The sequence below is a fragment of the Oncorhynchus mykiss genome, chromosome 5, assembly GCF_057628025.1.
Source record: "Oncorhynchus mykiss isolate SJ-2025 chromosome 5, ASM5762802v1, whole genome shotgun sequence".
In the NCBI taxonomy this organism is placed as follows: Eukaryota; Metazoa; Chordata; class Actinopteri; order Salmoniformes; family Salmonidae; genus Oncorhynchus; species Oncorhynchus mykiss.
In genome coordinates, this window is record NC_143026.1 from 15222142 (window position 1) to 15245982 (window position 23841).

Sequence of the window (23841 nt, forward strand, 5' to 3'; positions counted from 1 at the left end):
CTTGGGCTCGTATTCAATGCTGCTCAGTAGAGGGAATTGCTCTTTATAGTGGCTTTATATTTATACGGGGTGGCAGGTAGCCTAGTGGTTAGAGCGTTGGCTCAGTAACCTGAAAGGCTGCTAGATCAAATCCCTAAGCTGACAAGGTAAAAATCTGTCATTCTACCCATGAACAAGGCAGTTAACTCACTGTTCCTAGGCGTTATTGTAAATAAGAATTTGTTCTTAACTGACATGCCTAGTTAAATATAAAATACAGAAAAAAATACAATTTCATTGATTTTATGGGGTTACAGTTCAAATGAGGGAATCAGTCAATTTAAATTAATTAATTAGGCCCTAATCTATGGATTTCACATGACTGGGATACAGATATGCAATCTGTTGGTCACAAAAAATGGGCCTCAGGATCTTGTCATGGTGCATTCACATCGATAAAATACAATTGTTTTCGTTGTCCGTAGTTTATGCCTGCCCATACCGTAACCCCACCGCCACCATGGGGCACTCTGTACTCACCGTTGAAATCATCAAACTGCCCACACGACGCTCTACACTTGGTCTGTGGTTGTGAGGCCAGTTGGACGTACTGCCAAATTCTCTAAAACAACACGTGGCTTATGGTAGAGAAATGAACATTCACTTATCTGGCAACAGCTCTGGGGGGACATTCCTGTAGTAAGCATGCCAATTGCAAACTCCCTCAACTCAAATCTGTGACCTTGTGTTGTGACAAAACTGCATGTTTTAGTGGGCTTTTATTGTCTCCAGCACAAGGTGCACCTGTGCAATGGTCATGCTGTTTAATCAGATTCTTGATATGCGACACCTGTCAGATGGATGGATTATCTTGGCAAAGGAGAAATGCTCACTAACAGCAATGTAAACATTTCTGGGATCTTTTATTTCAGCTTATGAAACAAGGGACCAACACTTTACTTATTGCGTTTTATATTTTTGTTCAGTATACGATACATTTTATTTTGTCCATTATTGATATTTTATACCACAGCATTGTTGAATAATTTCTTATTGGCTAGAAGGGCATTCTAGAATGGAAATGATATTGGGACACCTTGCAATCATGACATGATAGGCACCTACACATGCAGACCGTACTTGCTATAAAGTTACAGAAAGCTAAAGCAACAACTACACAAACTGAAATTGGATACATTGTAAGAGTGACTTGTACGTACACTGAATGTACAAAACATTAAGAACACCTGCTCTGTCCATGAGACTGAACAGATAAATCCAGCTTTTTCACCTGGATGATCCTTTTCTTGATGTCACTTGTTAAATCCACTTTAAGTCGGTGTAGATGAAGGGGAGGAGACGGGTTAAAGAAGGGTGTTCAAGCCTTTAGACATGGATTGTGTGTGTGCCATTCAGAGGGTGAGTGGGCAAGACCAAATATTTAAGTGCCTTTGAACAGGGTATGTTAGTAGGTGCCAGTTGACCGGTTTGTGTCAAGAACTGCAACGCTGCTGTGCTTTTCACGCTCAACAGTTTTCCGTATGTATCAAGAATGGTCCACCAGCCAAAGGACGTCCAGGCAACTTGACACAAATGTGGGAAGCGTTAGAGTCAACATGGGCCAGCATCCCTGTGGAACGCTCCGACATCTTGTAGAGTCAACATGGGCCAGCATCCCTGTGGAACGCTCCGACATCTTGTAGAGTCAACATGGGCCAGCATCCCTGTGGAACGCTCCGACATCTTGTAGAGTCAACATGGGCCAGCATCCCTGTGGAACGCTCCGACATCTTGTAGAGTCAACATGGACCAGCATCCCTGTGGAACGCTCCGACATCTTGTAGAGTCAACATGGGCCAGCATCCCTGTGGAACGCTCCGACATCTTGTAGAGTCAACATGGGCCAGCATCCCTGTGGAACGCTCCGACATCTTGTAGAGTCAACATGGACCAGCATCCCTGTGGAACGCTCCGACATCTTGTAGAGTCAACATGGGCCAGCATCCCTGTGGAACGCTCCGACATCTTGTAGAGTCAACATGGGCCAGCATCCCTGTGGAACGCTCCGACATCTTGTAGAGTCAACATGGACCAGCATCCCTGTGGAACGCTCCGACATCTTGTAGAGTCAACATGGACCAGCATCCCTGTGGAACGCTCCGACATCTTGTAGAGTCAACATGGACCAGCATCCCTGTGGAACGCTCCGACATCTTGTAGAGTCAACATGGGCCAGCATCCCTGTGGAACGCTCCGACATCTTGTAGAGTCAACATGGGCCAGCATCCCTGTGGAACGCTCCGACATCTTGTAGAGTCAACATGGGCCAGCATCCCTGTGGAACGCTCCGACATCTTGTAGAGTCAACATGGACCAGCATCCCTGTGGAACGCTCCGACATCTTGTAGAGTCTATGTTCTGAGGGCAAAAGGGAGGGGTGCAACTCAATATTAGGAAGGTGTTCCTAATGTTAGTATTCCAATCTAGGTGGTTGAATTCAGTACCGCATGTAGAATGATTTGAATGAACCTGTGTGTATAATAGAATGTAAACAACATGGGTGCACTTGACACTTTATTCCATGGACTCTTTCCTTATGTAACTACATGCAGTGACCCAAACCCCTGCCTGTTGAGTGTTGATATTTCTGTTCAATGCATAGTTCACCTGTGCATAAGGTTTCTATTCATGCTCGATTATGTGCTCTTGATAAACACAAACTAAATATACACTTCCAAACGTAACATAGGAACTGGAAAGGGCAGAAGCTAATGTGTGTTGCTCCCAGAGGTGATCTTAAATGAAGTGTGGTGACCCAACATACAAGAAGAACAGAAGCTTTACTAAAGATCACATTTTGGAGTAGCAAACAGTGAGCATATTTCTTACCTTTTCAAGTGTTTCACCCCACCTTTCTGAGAGTAGATTCAGTAGATAGTGTTTTATTCATCTTGTCTTGGTCTCTCGAACTAGGAATCATAAATAAAGACTCGGTTATGGTTAAATAGGACTTTTAGTGGACCAAGGACATTCACATTGCTTTAAGATGGGACACATTGTAAAAACATCTGCGGTGTATTCATTAGCACACATCGTAGAAAACATTTTAAGATGTTGTAAAGTCCAGGCAGTCCCTGCCTGTTTTAGTCCTTATTCTTCCGTTTGGTGCCTAAACACCCTTAGCAGAGTTGCCAACTACCGGATGTATCCGGTTTACATGAATACAGCTAATTCAACCTAGCTTCCTTTTCCACCTAAAACTGGGTGTGGGAACTCTGCTCAGTCGTTTTCTTTTACGCCTGCTACGTTAGTGCCTAAAGAACACCCTGGTCCTCCGTCTCTCTCTAACCCAATCATGTCTCTGCAGGGCGCGAGGGCCAGGGCCACGTTGACCCCAGGGAGCTGCAGAGTGTCAGGCATCAGCTGGAGGACACCCAGCGCTGGAACGCCTCCCTGCAGGCCCGCCTCGGAGTCATCAAGAACCGCGGGGGAGGGGTGGGTGCCATCAATGACACCGGTGAGAACCAGAATACTGTGCTATCGCATCATCACAAACCCTGACGATGTCTCAGCACATTGACAAGGACAGTAGAGTCGGGATGGGAAACTCGAGGAGACGCTTGAACTGCAGGGTCTCTTTAGAGTGCACAACCCTGGGTTCCTTGGTGTTAGTCAGTCAGAGACTTAAAGGAGTGTTCCTTGAAATATTAAGTACCGCATACCTGAAGTTAAAGTGCAGTCTGTATATTGGTAGTAAGTAACTCCTCTGTTCCAGCTGACACCCTGGGTAGTTTCATGGCCGACCAGACGTCCTACATGAGTATCTGTGTAGGAGAGGGGGAGGGCCTGGACCATCTGTCTGTAGAGGAGCTCCGACAGAAGGTCAGCATTTACTCTACTGCATTATACTTCATATGTCATATTTGATTCATACATGATCATACTTAATGTTATTTTATTTATACATTATCATACCTCTTTCCTTTAAATAATGTAGTTTTATTCTGGCATCGAGCCGACGAGCTAAACTGGAGGGAAACACAGTTTTTATTGTTTCTAAGTATCCAATGCTAGTGGTTAATGCAAGGTGTACATCACTACTGATGAGTTGCTAACGTCATTGTATCTCCTGTAGGTGATGGAGCTGCAGGACTATGTCAGTAGACTGCTGGCTGTGAATGAGGACCTGCAGAGGACGCTCTCATTGACTGAGGGCTCAGACCACAACCTATCACAAAGCAGCTCTGGGAAAGAGGTATGTCCAATTTCAAATCGACCCATTTGGCATTCACCTTGGCACTTCTGTCGATCATAAATGATTGGAAAAGTGCATTTAATATGGTGGAAATTCTATCAGAGAGGAAGGTTAAGTTATTACTGTATTGTTTCTAGCTGACAGATCCATGTAGATCTACAGTGGGGCAAAAAAGTATTTAGTCAGCCACCAATTGTGCAAGTTCATCAGTAATTTTCATCAAAGGTACACTTCAACTATGACAGACGAAATGAGGGAAAAAAATCCAGAAAATCACATTGTAGGATTTTTTATGAATTTATTTGCAAATTATGGTGGAAAATAAGTATTTGGTCACCTACAAACAAGCAAGATTTCTGGCTCTCCACTCGTTACCTATATTAATGGTACCTGTTTGAACTTGTTATCAGTATAAAAGACACCTGTCCACAACCTCAAACAGTCACACTCCAAACTCCACTACGGCCAAGACCAAAGAGCTGTCAAAGGACACCAGAAACAAAATTGTAGACCTGCACAAGGCTGGGAAGACTGAATCTGCAATAGGTAAGCAGCTTGGTTTGAAGAAATCAACTGTGGGAGCAATTATTAGGAAATGGAAGACATACAAGACCACTGAAAATCTCCCTCGATCTGGGGCTCCACGCAAGATCTCACCCCGTGGGGTCAAAATGGTCACAAGAACGGTGAGCAAAAATCCCAGAACCACACGGGGGGACCTAGTGAATGACCTGCAGAGAGCAGGGACCAAAGTAACAAAGCCTACCATCAGTAACACACTACGCCGCCAGGGACTCTTGCAGTGCCAGACGTGTCCCCCTGCTTAAGCCAGTACATGTCCAGGCCCGTCTGAAGTTTGCTAGAGAGCATTTGGATGATCCAGAAGAAGATTGGGAGAACGTCATATGGTCAGATGAAACCAAAATAACACTTTTTGGTAAAAACTCAACTCGTCGTGTTTGGAGGACAAATAATGCTGAGTTGCATCCAAAGAACACCATACCTACTGTGAAGCATGGGGGTGGAAACATCATTCTTTGGGGCTGTTTTTCTGCAAAGGGACCAGGACGACTGCTCCGTGTAAAGGAAAGAATGAATGGGGCCATGTATCATGAGATTTTGAGTGAAAACCTCCTTCCATCAGCAAGGACATTGAAGATGAAACGTGGCTGGGTCTTTCAGCATGACAATGATCCCAAACACACCGCCCGGGCAATGAAGGAGTGGCTTTGTAAGAAGCATGTCAAGGTCCTGGAGTGGCCTAGCCAGTCTCCAGATCTCAACCCCATAGAAAGTCTTTGGAGGGAGTTGAAAGTCCATGTTGCCCAGCAACAGCCCCAACACATCACTGCTCTAAAGGAGATCTGCATGGAGCAATGGGCCAAAATACCAGCAACAGTGTGTGAAAACCTTGTGAAGACTTACAGAAAACATTTGACCTCTGTCATTGCCAGTAAAGGGTATATAACAAAGTATTGAGATACATTTTTGTTATTGACCAAATACTTATTTTCCACCATAATTTGCAAATAAATTCATTAAAAATCCTACAATGTGATTTTCTGGATTTGTTTTTCTCATTTTGTCTGTCATAGTTGAAGTGTACCTATGATAAAAATTACAGGCCTCTCATCTTTTTAAGTGGGAGAACTTGCACAATTGGTGTCTAACTAAATACTTTTTTGCCCCACTGTATATGTAGGCTCTTGTGCTTAGTGCTAGTGGTCGATTTGGAATTCGGAGGTGTGTTCAGTTTGCTTGAATGTTTGCTACGTTGCGGAACGGTTTGTACTGAACAACATATTTCACAAATGTTCTTGAACAGACCCGTATGTTTGCTCCTATTTGCTGGGTGTGGCGAGGTGTGGCTTGAAGAAATGAGTGACCTATTTAAAGGGCATTAGCCATACTGACAGCGTTCCCCAAACCCTACCCATTTTTTTTACTGGTTGTTCAGTACAGCACCGTTTCCATTCAGAATGTAAAAACCTACTGAATGCAGACCAGAAGTAGTGCTTCCTGATGCTCTGGACACAGCTTTAAATTGCGAGAAACAAATAAATATTTTGCTGTGAGACCATCATTGTAGGAGCACTGTGAGACTATGAAAAAAATCTAAGAGATACACACGAGTGCAGATTCATTAGCGTCATGGTTGTACCATTACTACAGCGAAAACGTCTGGCTTCTAGCCCAACCAGGTCAAAATTACTCACCCACATTTCAGTGGGACGCTGGGATCACATTTTACAGTCAAAAACCATGTCGTGGGCCGTTCAAAAAGTACTTGAGCGTTGAGCCTCTCTACCATTTGTTTACACTTTGTTCAAGCATGTTAGCCCTTTGACTAACTAGCTTACAACCAGGTAACTTCAGCAGTATATCCAAACATCTGGTGGCACAGAAGGAAAGGAACGGGGATATCTTCTTCAGGAGATCAATGATCACAGCAATGAATGAACTACAGATCTCTTGCATGTCTTCATCACAAACCTGACGTTTTTAAAGAGACTGTTTAAAATGTTCAAAGTAATGCATCTCAATGGGAAAATAGTGCTTTGTAGAAATCTAATATTCCACAAATGACTAAATTCAATGACCGGTATTCGGATCAACATTTTAGCTTTCATAATAAACATATTTACAGCATTACATATTAGTTTCTAGGGCAATATGTGCTTTAAAAGTAGCTAGAATGCATCCAGGCCCAATACAGGCTGTATCTCAATCAATAAAACTATTCTGGTGCTCCTACATTTCATGTGGCACATTTGAATTTAGAGCCCTGGGCACAGCTTCATTCTAATCCTCCCCCCTAACCTCTTACTGATCTAACCTTTGACCCTGAACCCTCACTGAATGATGTATGTTAGTTTGTTCTATCTCCTTACCAAACACTTTTACATCTGCAGTACTGTGTCCTATATCTGTTTTACCTCTTAACTAATGCATTATGTCTCTGTAGTATACAGCATTTACCATCTCTTTCCACCCCTCCTAACTCCGTCCCTGTTCTTTCTTATGTGTCCCATGAAACAGTCTTTTCTTACCCCATGCCACATTAGACACGTCGCTGTCACGCCATTCTGCCTTTGCTGTGGTGCCGTGTTGTCTTATGAATTCTGTTCCCTCATTGCATTTTTTTTTCCGTTACAAAGCCATGTGTCACATACGCCTCCCATCCCATTACTATAGCAGCATCTAGAGCGGAGACAGGAGAAAAAGTCACCGCACAGTGACAGAGTCCACAGTGACTCTGGCCAGGACAGAGGGAGCCAGACGGACAGCGGCCTTGGACAGGTAGGCAGGGCTGATGGGTGATAAGGAAAAACATGTTTAGTTATTTTATGCATCCTAAAGAACCATAGCAATTAGAGCACATTAAATATGTGTTGTGGGTATTTTTTTCCTAATCTGAGGAGTTCCTTGGAATTTTGACGTGAGAAAGTATACATTGAGCATTATGCTTCATACCATACCACGTACAGTACTTCTCATACACTCTGAAAAATGCCCCTTTCAGGTGGTAGATGGAAGGCTGAATGACGGCCACCAATCTGCTGATGTGACTGTGAGCAGTACCCTGGCCCAGATCCAGAGAGGGATATGGCCTCCCTGGTCTTCCAAAGCCACCAGTGAGAGCCAGTCACAGAGCAGCCAGCAGGGAGAGGTGGAGAGGGACAGAAACTGGGAGCAGCTTTGTTCTCTTCTGTCTGACTGTGGGGCCTTATCAGTCAACCACCTCAGGTGAGTCACCTTCATCTTCTATCTAATTCCTGTGTTTTAAGGGGGTTGGGTACATTTTCATAAGGAGGAGGAGGAAAGCGATTGTGCTTTTCCACTAATAATTATGTGTGTTTAGGGAGGAGCTACAGAGGTTGCGGTCAGAGAATGTGGACCTGAGGGGTCAATTAAAGGAGGAGAAATCCAGAGAGTCCAAGGAGAGCGCCGACACCTTGGGCGACATCGGCGACGCACAGGGTGACCTCCGCAAGACATTGGAGAGGCTGAGGTCAGAGGCAAAAGGTCACCGCAAGATTATCCAGTTGCTGAAGGAGCAGCTGGAGAGGACTGAAGCGGTGGTGGACGTAGAGACCCTGTCGGATAGTCAGCCGGACATGATGGTGACGATGACCCAGAAGATGGAGAGGCTGCGTTTGGAGCAGGAGGGAGGAGCTCATGGTAGAGAGAAACTGCTTGAAGGAGAAGAGAGAGGGAAAGCACAGGGAGATGGTCATGCCACACAGGGGAACAGCCACACACAGCCTGCCAAGGGACATTCATATCGCATCGCAAGACATGGGGTAAGTACTGTCATTGAAATGAGAAAGAAACATGAAGTAAAGAGGAGACTTGCACACATTTTAATATTCCTGCTCTGCTATTTGTTTCTGTATTGCAGGCTGGTGTGAAATCTCGCCTGCCCGTCCCCGTGAGACACAATAAAACAGACACTGCTGGCAGCAGGGAGTCGGTAAACCAGGCGTCAGACGAGTTCTCTGAACATCTGAGAGGAGACGTACTACATCAACTAGGCCCGGACCACCACCATGACCAGCAAACGTCAGACTCTGACTCCCACAGCTCTCCTAGAGCCGCCCAGCACTGCAGCCCAGGCTCTAACCATAGCAGCACCACTAGGGGGACTACCAGACAGGGCCTGGAGACGGAGTTCCTCCGAGCTCAGGCCCCCACCGACGCCGAACTCCTATCCCAGTTGGAGCTCCTCCACCAGGAGTGCCAGGACAAGGAGCAGCTGATAGACCGTCTGGAGGAGCAGATGGCTGAGTGGGACGAACTTCAGGCCCAGCTCCGGGAGAAAGACCGGCTCAACTGTCATTATATGGAAGCCCTGCAGGCCGCCGAGTCCACCATCACTTATCTTACAGCCTGCAACCTGGACAGAAACAGCCAGGGTGGAGTACCAGGCTCTGGTTCAGAGTACAAACTCCAGAGACAGTGCATTGAGCTCCAGAAAGCCCTTGAGGAGAAAGAGAGACTCAACACCCAGCTGGTGGAGTGCCTCAACATGGTCGAGGTGGCCATTGCCTCGCTCCCCGGCACCTCGTCATCCGCCAACGCCCTGGATGGTCATTTGGACCCCCAGGAGCTGTGCGCGAGGCTGGAGGCGGCCTTACGGCAGGTCAGTGCTTCTCTTGACCCTCTGGTCCTGAAAACCTCGGTTCCAGGGCCTTCGGGGTACCCCCTGAGCCTCAACGCGGAGCTGCAGCAGCAAGCGGACTCCCTGCAGGAGGCGCTGTGGGAGCAGAGCCGGCTGAATGTCGAGCTGCAGGAGAGGCTGAGGTCAGCTGAGGAGGCTGTCGCAGCACAGCAGGGCACTGCCAACACTGGCCTGGAAGGCAATTACGGCAGGCAGCCAGAAGAAGACCTGAATGAGATTCAGAGAGGGAATGAAACAAAGGAACAGAGAGGTTGGGGAAAACATCATGGAAGAAGCAAGTTTGCGTCCGATGTGAAGAGCAGCCTAGAATCTGAGCAAGTTGCCAAGCATCTCTCCGAGTGTCTCAGAGCAGCCGAGTCGGCCATAGGCTCACTCACAGCTCACTGTACCAACACGAGCACTAGCACCTCTATCACGACCAGAGCAGCTCAAACCAGCTCTGACTTACAACATCACCTAGACAGACTACAGAGAACTCTACAGGAGAGAGAAGCATTGGACGACCTGGGCTCCACTGAACCCACCCACCAACAGACCAGTGAGAACCCCACACGACACACCACCCCTGGGGCTGAAACCCCCTCTCCCTTAGAGCTCCACCATAACATCTGCCTCCTCCAGAAGGCCTTCTACGACCTGCAGGAGGAGAGGGGACGCAGGGAGAGGGAAGCCAAGACGATGGAGCCTGGAGCTTGGGTACCACCACAAGATGTCCAGGCCCAGCTGGAAAGCCTTCAGAAGGCTTTGAAGGAGAGGAAGAGGGCCTGTAAGAGCCTGGAAGAGAAGCTGGCCACGGCTCAGTCCATCATAGCTCTGCAGAACTCCTCCAAGAAGACCAGTCATGTAGCAACACAGAGAGGTAAGGGAACAATAATTGAGGTCAAATTGTTGATAAGATTCATACATACACTTAAAAATGACATACCTTCTTACTATTTCTTATATGGCCCTTCGAGCCGGATCTGTTGGCTACTTTGTTTTTCAAGATTAATTTAAAGCACAGATCTAGACAGAACAACACAACGTCAGGAATTTGGAATCAGCTTTTTGTTTGAAAATGTTTGTCTTGACATACGTTCTTAGAGGAATGTGTGAAACCTGCACTTTGCTGAGCTGTGTTTTTATAAATGCGCATAGACCTCTATTGCAAGAAGTGCATGTACTGGTGTGTCGAGCATGACAGCCAAGCCTTTCGGTTACTGTTTTTGATGCACTAAAGGGAGCTTCGCATAGCATGACAAAGAATGACAGTGACTGGCTCTATGTAGAATTAAACTACTGCCTGTGTGATTCAATTGTTACATCAAATGTTAACGTTTGACGACACAATCCAAATGCAATGATGACATCACACCCTCGGCATCTGATCAAGCCAAAAGAGAGAGAATCTGAACCTTCTCTTGTTAATCCCTGCCTGCCTGGGTGTTGCCTCTAGCGCCCCCTCTGGAGCAGGAAGACAAGGGCGTGCAGGTGGACCTGCAAGACCTGGGTTACGAAACCAGTGGCAAGAGTGAGGCCGAGGTGGATAGGGAGGAGAGCAGTAGCACAGGTAGACGACCATGTCTGTCTGTCGAGTGGACACTAATAATCACAGTGGTGGAGTGGCGTCTGCTGCATGAGGAATGAAAACACTGGGCTGTAAGACTGTTTGATAATAACACCACTGTGCTTTTCTGGTCTGATAGTCACACATCGTCCGGGTGCGTTCTCGATAGTCTAAAGTGGCTTCCTTTCCTCTCCTTCATCTGCTCTGACATAAAAAGGACTGGACAGGTGAAAGCAGCTCCCGGGCATCCGCCATTTTTCTCTAGCCTGTGTTTTCAGGTCAGTGCAGATAGAGGAGGAGAAAAGGAGAGGAAGCGACTTTAGACTATTGAGACTCAGCCCTAAAGACTGCATGGGGAATGAACACTGGGCTGGAACATTGTGGTGATAACACCACTGTGTTGTATGGGTCTGATAGTCACACCTTCTATGTGGTTTAACCAGGGCACTGACTTGTACAGCACACCTGTGTCTCTGCCTGTCTGTCTCTCGCTGCCTGTCTCTCCTGCATGTGTGCACTCTGGTTGTTGTACTCTGGAATGGTTTGCTCAATGGGATACTAACTCCTCCTTATTTGACCACGGTCAACTGCACAAAACCGATCCTCTCTCCTTTCACATTGTACCATCTTCGTCAGACTTGCTTATTTTAGGTATATACTGTAGACCCCTGTTTGATCCTTTTGTGTGTGTGGTTGGCGATGATCCCTCCAGATATGCAGCTTGTCCCTGGCAGTGCTAACAGCAGCCTACCCTGCCTGCTGAAGCAGGACCAGGAGGAGCCCTCATTCTCCTCCACAGAGAACCTTGACACGGCCTCCAGTGCCTCCTACCCCAGCTCCCCCACTCTCAGCTCCCCCAAGGTACTGCCGCCCTAGTTACTGCTTTTCACATTTTTATTGGACATTGTCCTCGTCCTGTGTTTTGGTTTGATTGTATTGTCTCTCTTAATCCCTCACCTTTATGTGCTTTCTCTTTCATTCTCTTTATCCTGCCTCACTTTTGTGCTTTCTTGTTCTATCTCTCTTTCTCCTCCCCATCCCTCATCTCTCACTAGGTGAGTCTGAAGAGCCTCCAGACGTTTGACTCCTACGGTCTGTGTGAAGACCCAGCCCAGCTCCAGGCCCAGGTGAGGGAGCTGAAGACCCAGCTAGAGAGCCAACACCAGGTCATCCTCCACCTGCAGACCATGCTACGCCGCCGCGCCTCCCTGTCCAGCGAACTGTTGACCGCCACATCTGACTCCCACACTGCCACGGGAGGTCACACGGGCTCCGAGAGGGGGGAGGAGGGTGGGAAGGAGGAGAGGAGCCTGGAGGGAGAGGGGGAGGTGACGAAGGAGAAGATGAAGAGTATGAGCATGGAGCTGGAGAGGGAGAGGAGCGTGAACAGGAGTATGAGCGAGCAGCTGTTGCAGGCCCAGCAGCGGAGTCGATCAGCCTCACCTGCCAGGTTGCTAAGTAGTTGTTTCTTAACTTTCTTCATTATAAAGTACTATGGATGTTTTTTATACAGGGTAAAAAGTTGAACTCTGAATGACTCTTCAGTTTCTATTTCATTGTATTATTATGGACCCAAATTAATGTTTGTTTACAGTTTTATTTTTTATTTCACCTTCATTTAACCAGAGAGCCCTGGGGTCTAATTTGTGGGGTCAGCTCTCTGCAGTGTATTTGTTTAGAAATTTCCGATAAATCTGTCTAGTAATCTAGCTATTGTCATCACCACTAAACCTCTGGTTAAAAATGATTTTTAATAATCTCATCTGTTCCCTATAGGATCGACTCCCTGGTGCAGTCGCAGGCAAGGGAACTGTCCCAGCTGCGTCGTCAGATCCAGGAGAGCCGGGGCCTGGGGGCACTGCATCGGATGCAGCTGGAGGAGCTGTCGCAGGCCTTCGAGGAGCTGCTACAGGCCAGCGACGTGGACTACTACGTGGGAGAGGTGTTCCGAGAGCAGCTGGACAAGAGCCTGGGCGTCCTGGAGAGGCTCGAGGGCCGGCTGGAGAAAGGTAAGCACAACAAACATTGTATGTAGACATTGATGATAGTAAATGGATTTTAAAAGCAGCTATACAAACATGTACTAAGAACTCTTAAAGAGCATATGGCCTCTACAGAATGGAGTCTATTGAGACTGTTCTGAGATGCTCCATTCACCTACCCATTCTGAAATTGTATATATTTCATAACTTACTCACCAATGCAGAGATGCGATGTTGTGATTGCGAACATCTGTGAGGGTCTCATTTTCATAAAATGAAAGATCAAAGTTGCACTACTTTTGTAGTGTAATACACGTTCTAGCCAAACCACACATCATCATCCAATACCAGAAACCCCACACACAGGCCTCTCACCACCTGGCAAGCACGAGAATACAGGCCTCACCACTTGGCAAGCACGAGAATACAGGCCTCTCGCCAATTGGCAAGCATGAGAATACAGGTTAGGGCTGGGCGATATGGCCAAAATATTATATCACGGTATTTAAAAACAAACAACAACAAAAAACATTATGCCGATATTTTACGGTACTTGAGTAAAAGTTAAGATAGTTAATAGAAAATGAAAAGTGAAAGTCACCCAGTAAAATACTACTTGAGTAAAATACAAAGTATTTCGTTTTAAATATGCTTAAGTATTAAAAGTAAAAGTATAAATAATTTCAAATTCCTTATATGGTCTACACCATCACTGGTATTATCAGGCTGTATTAGCTAGCTACGTTTGCTCTGACTCAGTACATTTATTAGCTAACTGTTAGCATTAGAGGCTAACAAGATTTAGGGCAACTTGTTAAGAAAAGACAAACTAGCTGTTTGCTGATGTAAGAAACAAACTGATAGTGTCATTATAGAACGCTAGTGGATTTATATTAAGAAGCGAAGTGAAAACAGCATTGTTGCATGTGCTGCGTTGACCATGCAGACTGAACGCAAGTTTGAAAGGCGGCATGGCTAGGTCTGTGTGGAAAGTGGCACAGAGAGAAGGAGTGGCGCAAGATGACTCCAGTAGCCAAGTAAACTATAAAAATGGACATTACACTTGGCATATCACGTTTAACAAACCGAACATTCAAATACCAGTATAGAAGGTAAAGTAAAAACCCAAACCGCCCAGCCCTAACAGACGGTCCAAAATGTTGTCAAGTGTAAGGTGGCTTCTGAATAGCAGCTGTTAAATAAACAAAGCTATTTTAAAGAAGTAATCTGCAATTGTTAGTGCTACATACATTTTTAAAAATGTAATTATATGTACACATTGATTGTTGAAGAATATAACTTAGAACTGGCTCATGAGCTTAGTTTAACTGTCATACCCCATCAGAACCAAAAATATGAGCTTGTTTTACTCCTATTGTTTGTAAATAAACACTATTTAGCTAAAACCATAATTTAGATATCATGGGGGGGTGTAATCACCATAAGGACACAGCACATAGTCTACCTGAAGAGGTTAGTAGGGAAGAGAGGGGACTGAAATAGAAGAGTGTGAGGTGTGATAGACTGAAAGAGACAAGCCTTTCACCATTCCTCTCCCTGTCTCTAGGAGACGCTCAACTGGATAACGAGGACGGGGCAGCACTGGAGCTGGCGCAAAGGTGTGTGTGTGTGTGTGTGTGTCTCCCTTCGTCCTGTACCACACAAACACCCTCCATCACTAATGGAGCCTTTTTATGTGAGATGTATGTTTTCCAGCCAACCAAGTTCTATTGACCTTCTTAGACAGCCCTGACTGTCACTGATCTGTTCATTTTTTTATTTGACCTTTATTTAACTAGACAAGTCAGTAAAGAACAAATTCTTATTTACAATGACGACCTAGGAACAGTGGGTTAACTGCCTTGTTCAGGGCAGAACGACAGATTTTTACCTTCAGCTCGGGGATTTGATCTTGCAAACTTTCAGTTACTAGTCCAACGCTCTAGCCACTAGGCTACCCTGCTGCCCCAAGAGAGTCCAACGTTTCTTCTACCTCAGCTGCTTAAAACACTCACATTTCACGGACATCCATCCATCTCAACATTATTACTGGACAGCCACACCGTGCTCCATCAGGAGAGGGGGCGAGAGGGAGCTGCTGCAGCAGGGGATAGACTACTTGCGGCTGCAGCTAGAGGGCGAGAGGGAGCGGCTGCAGCTAGAGGGCGAGAGGGAGCGGCTGCAGCTAGAGGGCGAGAGGGAGCTGCTGCAGCTAGAGGGCGAGAGGGAGCGGCTGCAGCTAGAGGGCGAGAGGGAGCTGCTGCAGCTAGAGGGCGAGAGGGAGCTGCTGCAGCTAGAGGGCGAGAGGGAGCTGCTGCAGCTAGAGGGCGAGAGGGAGCTGCTGCAGCTAGAGGGCGAGAGGGAGCTGCTGCAGCTAGAGGGCGAGAGGGAGCTGCTGCAGCAGCAGGTCTGCTTTCTGGGCCAACAGAACCAGAGTTTGGCCGAGTGTGCCAGGGAGCAGCTAGATTCGTGAGTGGCCGGTCACCAAGAGGAATTCTGCGAGGTTGGAAGCATGAGTTTGCTGTGAACTCTTCTTGACTTATGACTCTTTCGAAATGTCTTCCTTCAGCTGGTAATTTCTTTTGGAATGTTTCGAAACCTGTCAAAATAGACCCTTTCTAGATGGTAGGTGTTTTGCTCTTGGTATGTTGTGTTTTGGGTCCTCTGTGTGTGTGTTTCTGAATTGTCTGTTGAGAGAACAGCTACAAGAACAGCAATCTACAGTCATGTGAAAGAAACACTTTTCTCTGCGGCACTCACTCCCTTCTTTCCGACTGATTTTTAAGTGTTTTTTCACTATTTTGGACAGACTACTTCAGACTGTGTGGAAGCGGCCTCCCCCTTGCCTTAACCTGCTGTAACTCTCCCTCTCTCTCTCTCGCCCGCTCTCTCTTATTTCCTCTGTCAGGCTGTCTAAAGAGTTACAGGAGAAGACCCGTCTGGTCCAGAGTCTACAGATTCAGCTGCGAGGCCAAACTCCTAGCAGCCACCACAGCTCAGACTCGGACCTGTCGGACAGGGTCTCTAACCAGGCCACAGCCTCCTACCACAACAGCCCCACCCTGCCAGCCTGTAGCAAACTCCATGGCAACCAGGCCTATCATGGTAAGAGATCATCAAGCTACTAGTTATGACATGCTGAACAGACAAAATAACTTAATGCTGTCGCCACGTGTAGCTGAACCCAGACAGTTTTCAGTTTGTCATCAAGGTTGTATGAAATTGACAATTTCAAGAGTTGTCAGTTGTTCAGAATGAGTTCAACCGATGTCCCCAGACTTGCTATCGGGTGCAGGGAAGCAGAGAAAGGTCCATGCTAAAGAGAAGCCACTCTTTGAATGTCACCCAGGTCCGGTCACTGTCCCAGAGTCTCTCCGTCTTCCTCTAAGTTTTTTTGCCAGGGTCACATTCAGTACACAATGGAAAACATTTAAAAACTTTGTTGCAATGGAAAATGAAAATGAGCACTACTAGTCCCTCCAGTTTCAGATTGTTCTCTTCCATTCGGTGCCTAATGAATACGAACCAGGTGTGGTATATGAGTAGTGCAGTGTTAAGCTATTCTGGGCTGGTGCCGGATTAACTTTTAGCTCTCCATTAAATATGGATATTGTTCCCCTCTGGCGGCCCAGCTGGGTCCGTGGCGTTGAGATTGCCTTTGAATCCCAGTCAGTCTAATGGTACTTATTTTCCACTCAGGCCCATTGTGGACCAGTCAGGGATTTCAAAAGGACAAAGAGGGCCAGCCAAGGGCAGTACGGGTGTCTGGTTACACCCATTACTGTTTTCTCCCGCCTCCATCCCCTCCCCTCTCTCTCCACTTAAAACTGCATTATTTAGTAGTACCACCTATCTGGTTTAATCTTCAAATTGTGTTTCGCTTTGAGTGTGGACAACGAGGGATATTACAAAGATAGATGATGGGTTGTGGGAGGACAGAGGAGAGGAGTGCTACTGAAGAAGAACTCTCTTTTAGCTTAGTCCTGCGGCACTGCAGATGCTAGCGTGTTGCAGTTTTTTACTCATAGGGCTCCTGAGTGTTGGGCGAAGTGTTCATAGGCTAGGCTAACTTAGCGGAGGCTCATTTGGTGACGAGTTTGCTGTGCATGGAGACTAAGCTAACGGGGAGCATTCTATAGTATTAGTTTGAAGAGGCTAACCATCAGCGCTGTCATTTAGCCAGTCAGTGTAGGTAGCAAGGCTAACCATCAGAGCTGTCATTCAGCCAGTCAGTGTAGGTAGCAAGGCTAACCATCAGAGCTGTCATTCAGCCAGTCAGTGTAGGTAGCAAGGCCATCTCTGATACCATGGATGTAAAGGAGGAGAAAGTGGAACCAAATGACATAATTCGAGGACGGTGGAAAATGGCACTTGATGCTACCAAAGATGAATGCATGGGTACATAGGGATATTGTGTGGACTGACATTATACTTTTTCTCTCTAGGATTTTGTTTGAGAAATGTTTAGGCTACATCACACAAAGAAAAATGTTGTAAAAAACTTGTTCAAATTTCCTCTAATCCTATACTTCATCCATCAAGGAATGAAAGAGTCCAACGGGAGATCAACGTCGGCTCCAGAGTCTGCAGCCCAGCAGGATGGGGATGGGGGTGTGTCTGGCCCTGGGGTAGTTTCTGGACATAAATTGAGAGCCAGGCAGCTCCAGGGCCTGCAGAGGGAGAATGGGCGCCTGGTGGAGCAGCTGAGGAGCAGCGAGGAGCTTAACGCCACGCTGCGCTGCGAGCTGGACCTCCACCGCTCTATCCTGGTCCAGGGGATCTCCACACCACTACACGCCCAGGGAGAGGGGCTGGGGCAGAGCCAGGGACAGGCTGGGGGGTCACCACAGAACAGGGAGGACCAGAGGGGAGAGGGACACCCAGCTTCACAGCAGGACACTGCCCAGCTATGCAGCATGAACCCAGGTACAGAGCCGGGAGTGGGTGGTGATCGTCACGTCTGAATGGGGATTATAGGCCTGTAGTTGTTTCTAATGGTATGCTCATTGGATCTTGTCCTCACAAGGTTAGAAAACTGTGTGTGTATTTTGACTGACATTGTTGTAAGACCTGTTAACAGAACACCTGTTGGAGATCAGAGCCCTGAGACAGCGTCTGGAGGAGACCATCTACAACAACGACCGACTCAGAGAACAGCTGGAGAGAAGACTGGGTGAGGTGGAGAGAGACCCAGGTACACACACCTCTACCTCGCTCTCTCTATGTTCATATTTGCATAGAGTCACACTGACTGGCTGAGATGGATATACAATGGATACACACAGAGTATATTGTGTTTGACTTCCTCCTCAATAATGAACTTAGCAGCCACCAACATCTTCATCCACGGTACGGAGGAGCAGGGCCAGCTGACCAGTGAGCTGCGGTTCCTCTGGGGACAGAACCAGGCCCTGAAGGAGCAGCTCAACCTGGGCTCCAGAGGTAAAACAAAATGAGTAGCCGCTTTCCCCACATACTAGTGTGTTTGTGATTCCTGAATTGATTGATCCCACAACCTGGGCATTGCTAGCCTCATGCTCTTACCAACTGAGCCACAAAATGTCCCCAATATAGTAGAGGGAGAATAATAGCCATTTTTGTTGTCTATCCTATTAATATTTGATTTAAATATTATTATGATCTCTCCAGACAAGCAGAAGGAGAACGAGAAGCTGCGTGAGGCGCTGGCCAGACGGACGGCCAAGCTGGAGCAGAGCAGGAAGGAGTGTGAGGTCCTGAGACAGGAACACACACGTCTTCAGGACCGCCTGGACAGGAGCATCCTGGAACACACACACCTCCAGGACACACTGCACTACAGCCGCCAGGAGATCCACAGGTAATATACAGAAACACACACACAGGACACGCATGTTTGTAGTGATTCATATGTTGATGATGTAAAGAATGTTTCTTGGTCTGTGGTGTGTAATTTTATTTAACCTTAATTTAACCAGGCAAGTCCGTTAAGAACAAATTCTTAATGACGGCCTACCAAAAAGCTTTCTGCAGGGACGGGGCCTGGGATTAAAATAAATAAATACATGCAATATAAATGTAGGACAAAACACACATCACAACAAGAGAGACAACACAACACTACATAAAGAAAGACCTAAGACCACAACATAGCAAGGCAGCAGCACATGACAACACAGCATGGTAGCAACATAACAACAACTTTGTAGCAACACAACATGGTACAGACAACAGCACAAAGGGCAAGAAGGTAGAGACAACAATACATAACACAATAAGGAGCAACCAGAAGCAGCACTTGACACATTTATGAAATTGCTTATTCCCTTTACTAATAAGCAAACACCCATTAAGAACATGACTGATAAATCCCATTGGATTGATGAGGAATTGAAAGATTGTAAGGTTGAGAGGGATGAGGTAAAAGGTATGGCAAATAAGTCTGGCAGCCCAACTGATTGTAAAACGCACTGCAGATTAAGAAACTAAATAAATATAAACTATACTATGAAACAAAGACCAATTATATAAAGAATGATAGTAAAAAGCTACGGGCACCTGAAATGAAATCTTGGGGGAAAAATCCAACTCGGCTCCATCGTTCATTGAATCAGCTCATTCATCAAAGCCCACTGATATTGCCAACTACTTTAATGATTTTTTTCATTGGCAAGATAAGCAAACTTAGGGATGACATGCCAGTAACAGACACTACACATCCAAGTATATCAGACCAAATTATGAAAGACAAGAATTGTACTTTTGAATTCTGTAAAGTCAGTGTGGAAGAGGTGAAAAAATTATTGTCTATCAACAATGACAAGCCACCAGGGTCTGACAATCTGAATGGAAAATTACTGAGGATAACAACAGACGATATTGCCACTCCTATTTGCCACATCTCCAATTTAAGCCTACTAGAAAGTGTGTGCCCTCAGGCCTGGAGGGAAGTTAGTCATTCCGCTACCCAAGAATGGTAAGCCACATTTACTGGCTCAAATAGCCAACCAATCAGCCTGTTACCAACCCTTAGTAAACTTCTGGATTCTTTTTGGGACCAGATACAATGCTATTTCACAGTAAACAAATTGACAACAGACGTTCAGCACGCTTATAGGGAAGGACACTCAACAAGCACAGCACTTACACAAATGACTAATGATTGGCTGAGAGAAATTGCTGATAAAATTATTGTTAGGGCTGTTAGATTTCAGTGCAGCTTTTGACATTATCGATCATAGTCTGCTGTTGGAAAAACGTAGGTGTTATGGCTTTACCCCCCCTGCTATAATGTGGATAAAGAGTTACTGGTCTAACAGAACACCGAGGGTGTTGTTTAATGGAAGCCTATCAAATATAATCCAGTTAGAATCAGGAATTCCCCAGGGTAGCTGTTTAGGCCCCTTTGCTTTTTCAATTTTTACAAACAACATGCCACTGACTTTCAGTAAAGCCAGAGTGTCTATGTATACGGATGACTCAACACTATACACGTCATCTTAAAGAGCTGCAGTTAGTTTCAGAGTGGGTGCCAAGGAGTTCGCTCTAAATATTTCTAAAACTAAAAGCATTGTATTTGGAACAAAACACTCACTAAACCCTAAACCTCAACTAAAACTTATAATAAATAAATAATGTGGAAATTGAGCAAGTTGAGATGACTAAACTGCTTGGAGTAACCCTAGATTGTAATCTGCCATGGTCAAAACATATTAATTCAGTTGTAGCTAAGTTCAGGAAAAGTCTGTCCATAATAAAGCGATGCTCTGCCTTAACAACACTATCAACAAGGCACGTCCTACAGGCCCTAGTTTTGTCGCACCTTGACTACTGTTCAGTCGTGTGGTCAGGTGCCACAAAAAATAACTTAAGAAAATTGCAATTGGATATACACAGAGAGCTAATATTAATAATATGCATGTCAATCTCTCTTGGCTCAAAGTGGAGGAGAGTGACTTCATCACTACTTGTATTTATGAGAGGTATTGCATGTTGAATGCATCGAGCTGTCTGTCTAAACTACTGGCACACAGCTCGGACACCCATGCATACCCCAGAAGACATGCCACGAGGTCTCTTCACAGTGCCAAAGTCCAGAACAGACTATGGGAGGCACACAGTACTACATCAAGTAACTGACGCAAGTAGTAAAATTTGATTTAAAAAAATATATATAAATAAAAATATTTAAAAAAACACCTGATGGAACAGCGGGGACTGTGAAGCAACACAAATATAGGCACAGACGCATGCATACACACACACACGATAACATACGCACTATATACACACATACACATGGATTTAGTACTGTAGTGGTGGAGTAGGGCCTCAGGGCACACAGTATGTTGTGAAATCTGTGAATGTATTGTAATGTTTTTAAAATTGTATAAGCTGCCTTAGTTTTGCTAGAACCCAGGAAGAGTAGCTGCTGCTTTGGCAGCCGCTAATGGGTATCCATATTAAATACAAATACAAACTCCTAAATACATACACACAGGATGCATAAACACACACTCACACAGGGTACACTATACTAAACACACACACAAACCCCAGGTGGAAAGGGAGAGGAGAGGTGATACTGCTGTGGAGAAGTAGACTCCTGGTATTGGGTGTCATCCTCACTCAACTGTGTCACTGGGAGACCAAGGTCATGTAAGCCAGGTATTCCCAAACTGAGGTACGGATTTTTCCTTCACATTTTTCAAACAGTACATTTATATTTTCCAACAGGGCTATACATTTTTTTTTTTTTTTTTTTTTTTTTCCGCCTGTGTACCCTCGTTTCACTGGCATTTTTTTTTTTAACCATCTACAGTTCAGCTAAATAACAAAAAAAAATCAAATACAGGTACCCTAGTCAAATAATTAACATCCAATCACATTAACTGTTACTCTCTCGCGGGAAACTTTCGATCTTGCGCAGACATTTAGAAACTAAACATGACCATTTGAAAAAAATAAGCCACGGAAGTTTTTTGAGCGAGAATAAAGACGACTTTCGAGTAGTAAGACATGTATAAAAGCAACAGATACCATTAATAACAAGGGCTAGAAGCGTCTTATGGTGATTTACCGAGTGGCTAGGACAGGCATGCCCCATACTGTTGTGGAGGACCTAATTCTTCCTGCTGCCGCGGATATGGCTGGGACAATGCTGGGGGAAAAGGCCAAAAAAAACTATACAGACAATGCCTTCATCAAACACTTTCACGACGCATCGGTGACATATAAGGAGATGTTTTGAAACAATTACTGCTTCGCATACAAGCCAGTGAATTATATGCGTTACAGCTGGACGAGTCAACAGACGTGGCGTGGCGGGCCTGGCACAGCTCCTGGTATATGTCTGTTATATTTATGGAGGGTCAATTAAGAAAGACATCCTCTTCTGGAAACCAGGACAACATGAGAGTATCTTTTTTAAAAGCACTGGACAGCTTTGTGACATCAAATGGACTTTGGTGATCAAGATGTGTTGGTGTCTGTACTGATGGCGCAAAAGCCATGACAGGGAGACATCGTGAAGTGGTAACGTGCGTGCAAGCAGTTGCTCCCGACGCCACTTGGGTAAACTGCAGCATTCACAGAGAGGCTCTTGCTGCCAAGGGAATGCCTGACATCTTAAAAACGTTTTGGACACTACAATGAAAATGGTTAACTTTTTTAATGCAAGGCCCCTGAACTCTTGTGTATTTTCTGCATTATGTAATGATATGGGCAGCGACCATGTAACGCTTTTACAACATACAGAAGTGCGCTGGTTGTCAAGGGGCAAAGTATTGACACGTTTTTTTTAATTGAGAGACTAGCTTAAAGTTTTCTTTACTGACCATCATTTTCACTTGTCTGACCACTTGCATGATGACTGGTTTCTCACACGACTGGCCTATTTTCTTGCCTGAATTATCTGAATCTAGGATTACAGGGACTCTCCAACTATATTCAATGTGCAGGACAAAATTGAGGCTATGATTAAAGAAGTTAGAGCTTTTTTCTGTCTGCATTAATAAGGACAACACACAGGTCTTTCCATCATTGTATGATTTTTTTGTGTACAAATTAACTCAATCTTGTGATATAGCAAAGCACCTGAGTGAGCTGGGTGCGCAATTACGCAGGTAATTTCCGAAACAAACAACTGGATTCGTTATCCCTTTCATGCCCTGCCTCCAGTCCACTTACCGATATCTGAACAAGAGAGCCTCATCGAAATTGCAACAAGCGGTTCTGTGAAAATTGTATTTAATCAAAGCCACTACCAGATTTCTGGATAGGGCTGCGCTCATAGTTTCTTGCCTTGGCAAATCACACTGTTAAGACACTGATGCCCTTTGCAACCACGTAACTATGTGAGAGTGGATTCTCTGCCCTCACTAGCATGAAACTAAATACAGGCACAGACTGTGTGGTAAAGTATTTGATTGCGACTCTCCAATACAACCCAACATTGCAGAGTTATGTGCATCCTTTCAAGCACAATTATTGATGAACAAATAAGGTTTTAAATGTAAGATGGCTAAATAAAGAGCAAGATTATTGATTAGTATTTGTGCCCTGGTCCTATAAGAGCTCTTTGTCACTTCCCACGAGCTGGTTGGTAACAAAAACTCATTCTTGTGTTTAATAAATGTATTGTATAGTGTGCGTGTGGCAGGCTTACAATGATGGCAAAAACAATATTTGAGTGTGCTGACCCTGGGGCATTTCTGTTCATTTCTATTGGGCACAAAATGATCTAGAGGGGGTACGTAGCTGGAGGTTAAATGTTTGAAGGGGTACGGGACTATAAAAAGTTTGGGAACCACAGATGTAAGGGATTCCACATTAGTGTGTTTGTGTTCTCAGGTTGCAGAGTATAATGATGTTGTCAGTAATGATGATGTGTAATGTGTTGGTTATGGTAATGATGAAC

At 45.4% G+C, this 23841-nt stretch overlaps 1 protein-coding gene across 46 annotated transcripts in view; it reads left to right on the plus strand.

Moving 5' to 3' along the window:
• cdk5rap2 (CDK5 regulatory subunit associated protein 2) overlaps nt 1–23841 on the plus strand; it is a 71907-nt gene that overhangs the window by 32699 nt on the left and 15367 nt on the right. For 8 of the 46 annotated variants that reach the window (XM_036976876.2, XM_090233871.1, XM_036976871.2 and 5 more), the window contains 17 exons: nt 3347–3496; nt 3755–3861; nt 4115–4234; nt 7430–7534; nt 7758–7981; nt 8097–8538; nt 8637–10275; nt 10852–10965; nt 11675–11823; nt 12018–12412; nt 12739–12971; nt 14512–14563; nt 15853–16049; nt 17487–17870; nt 18013–18138; nt 18270–18386; nt 18594–18783. In XM_036976876.2, the coding sequence (XP_036832771.2) occupies nt 3347–3496; nt 3755–3861; nt 4115–4234; nt 7430–7534; nt 7758–7981; nt 8097–8538; nt 8637–10275; nt 10852–10965; nt 11675–11823; nt 12018–12412; nt 12739–12971; nt 14512–14563; nt 15853–16049; nt 17487–17870; nt 18013–18138; nt 18270–18386; nt 18594–18783 (4744 nt within the window). The remainder of the gene's footprint in view (nt 1–3346; nt 3497–3754; nt 3862–4114; nt 4235–7429; nt 7535–7757; nt 7982–8096; nt 8539–8636; nt 10276–10851; nt 10966–11674; nt 11824–12017; nt 12413–12738; nt 12972–14511; nt 14564–15852; nt 16050–17486; nt 17871–18012; nt 18139–18269; nt 18387–18593; nt 18784–23841) is intronic. The other 38 variants (XM_090233872.1, XM_036976873.2, XM_090233865.1 and 35 more) reach the window with 13 other exon arrangements.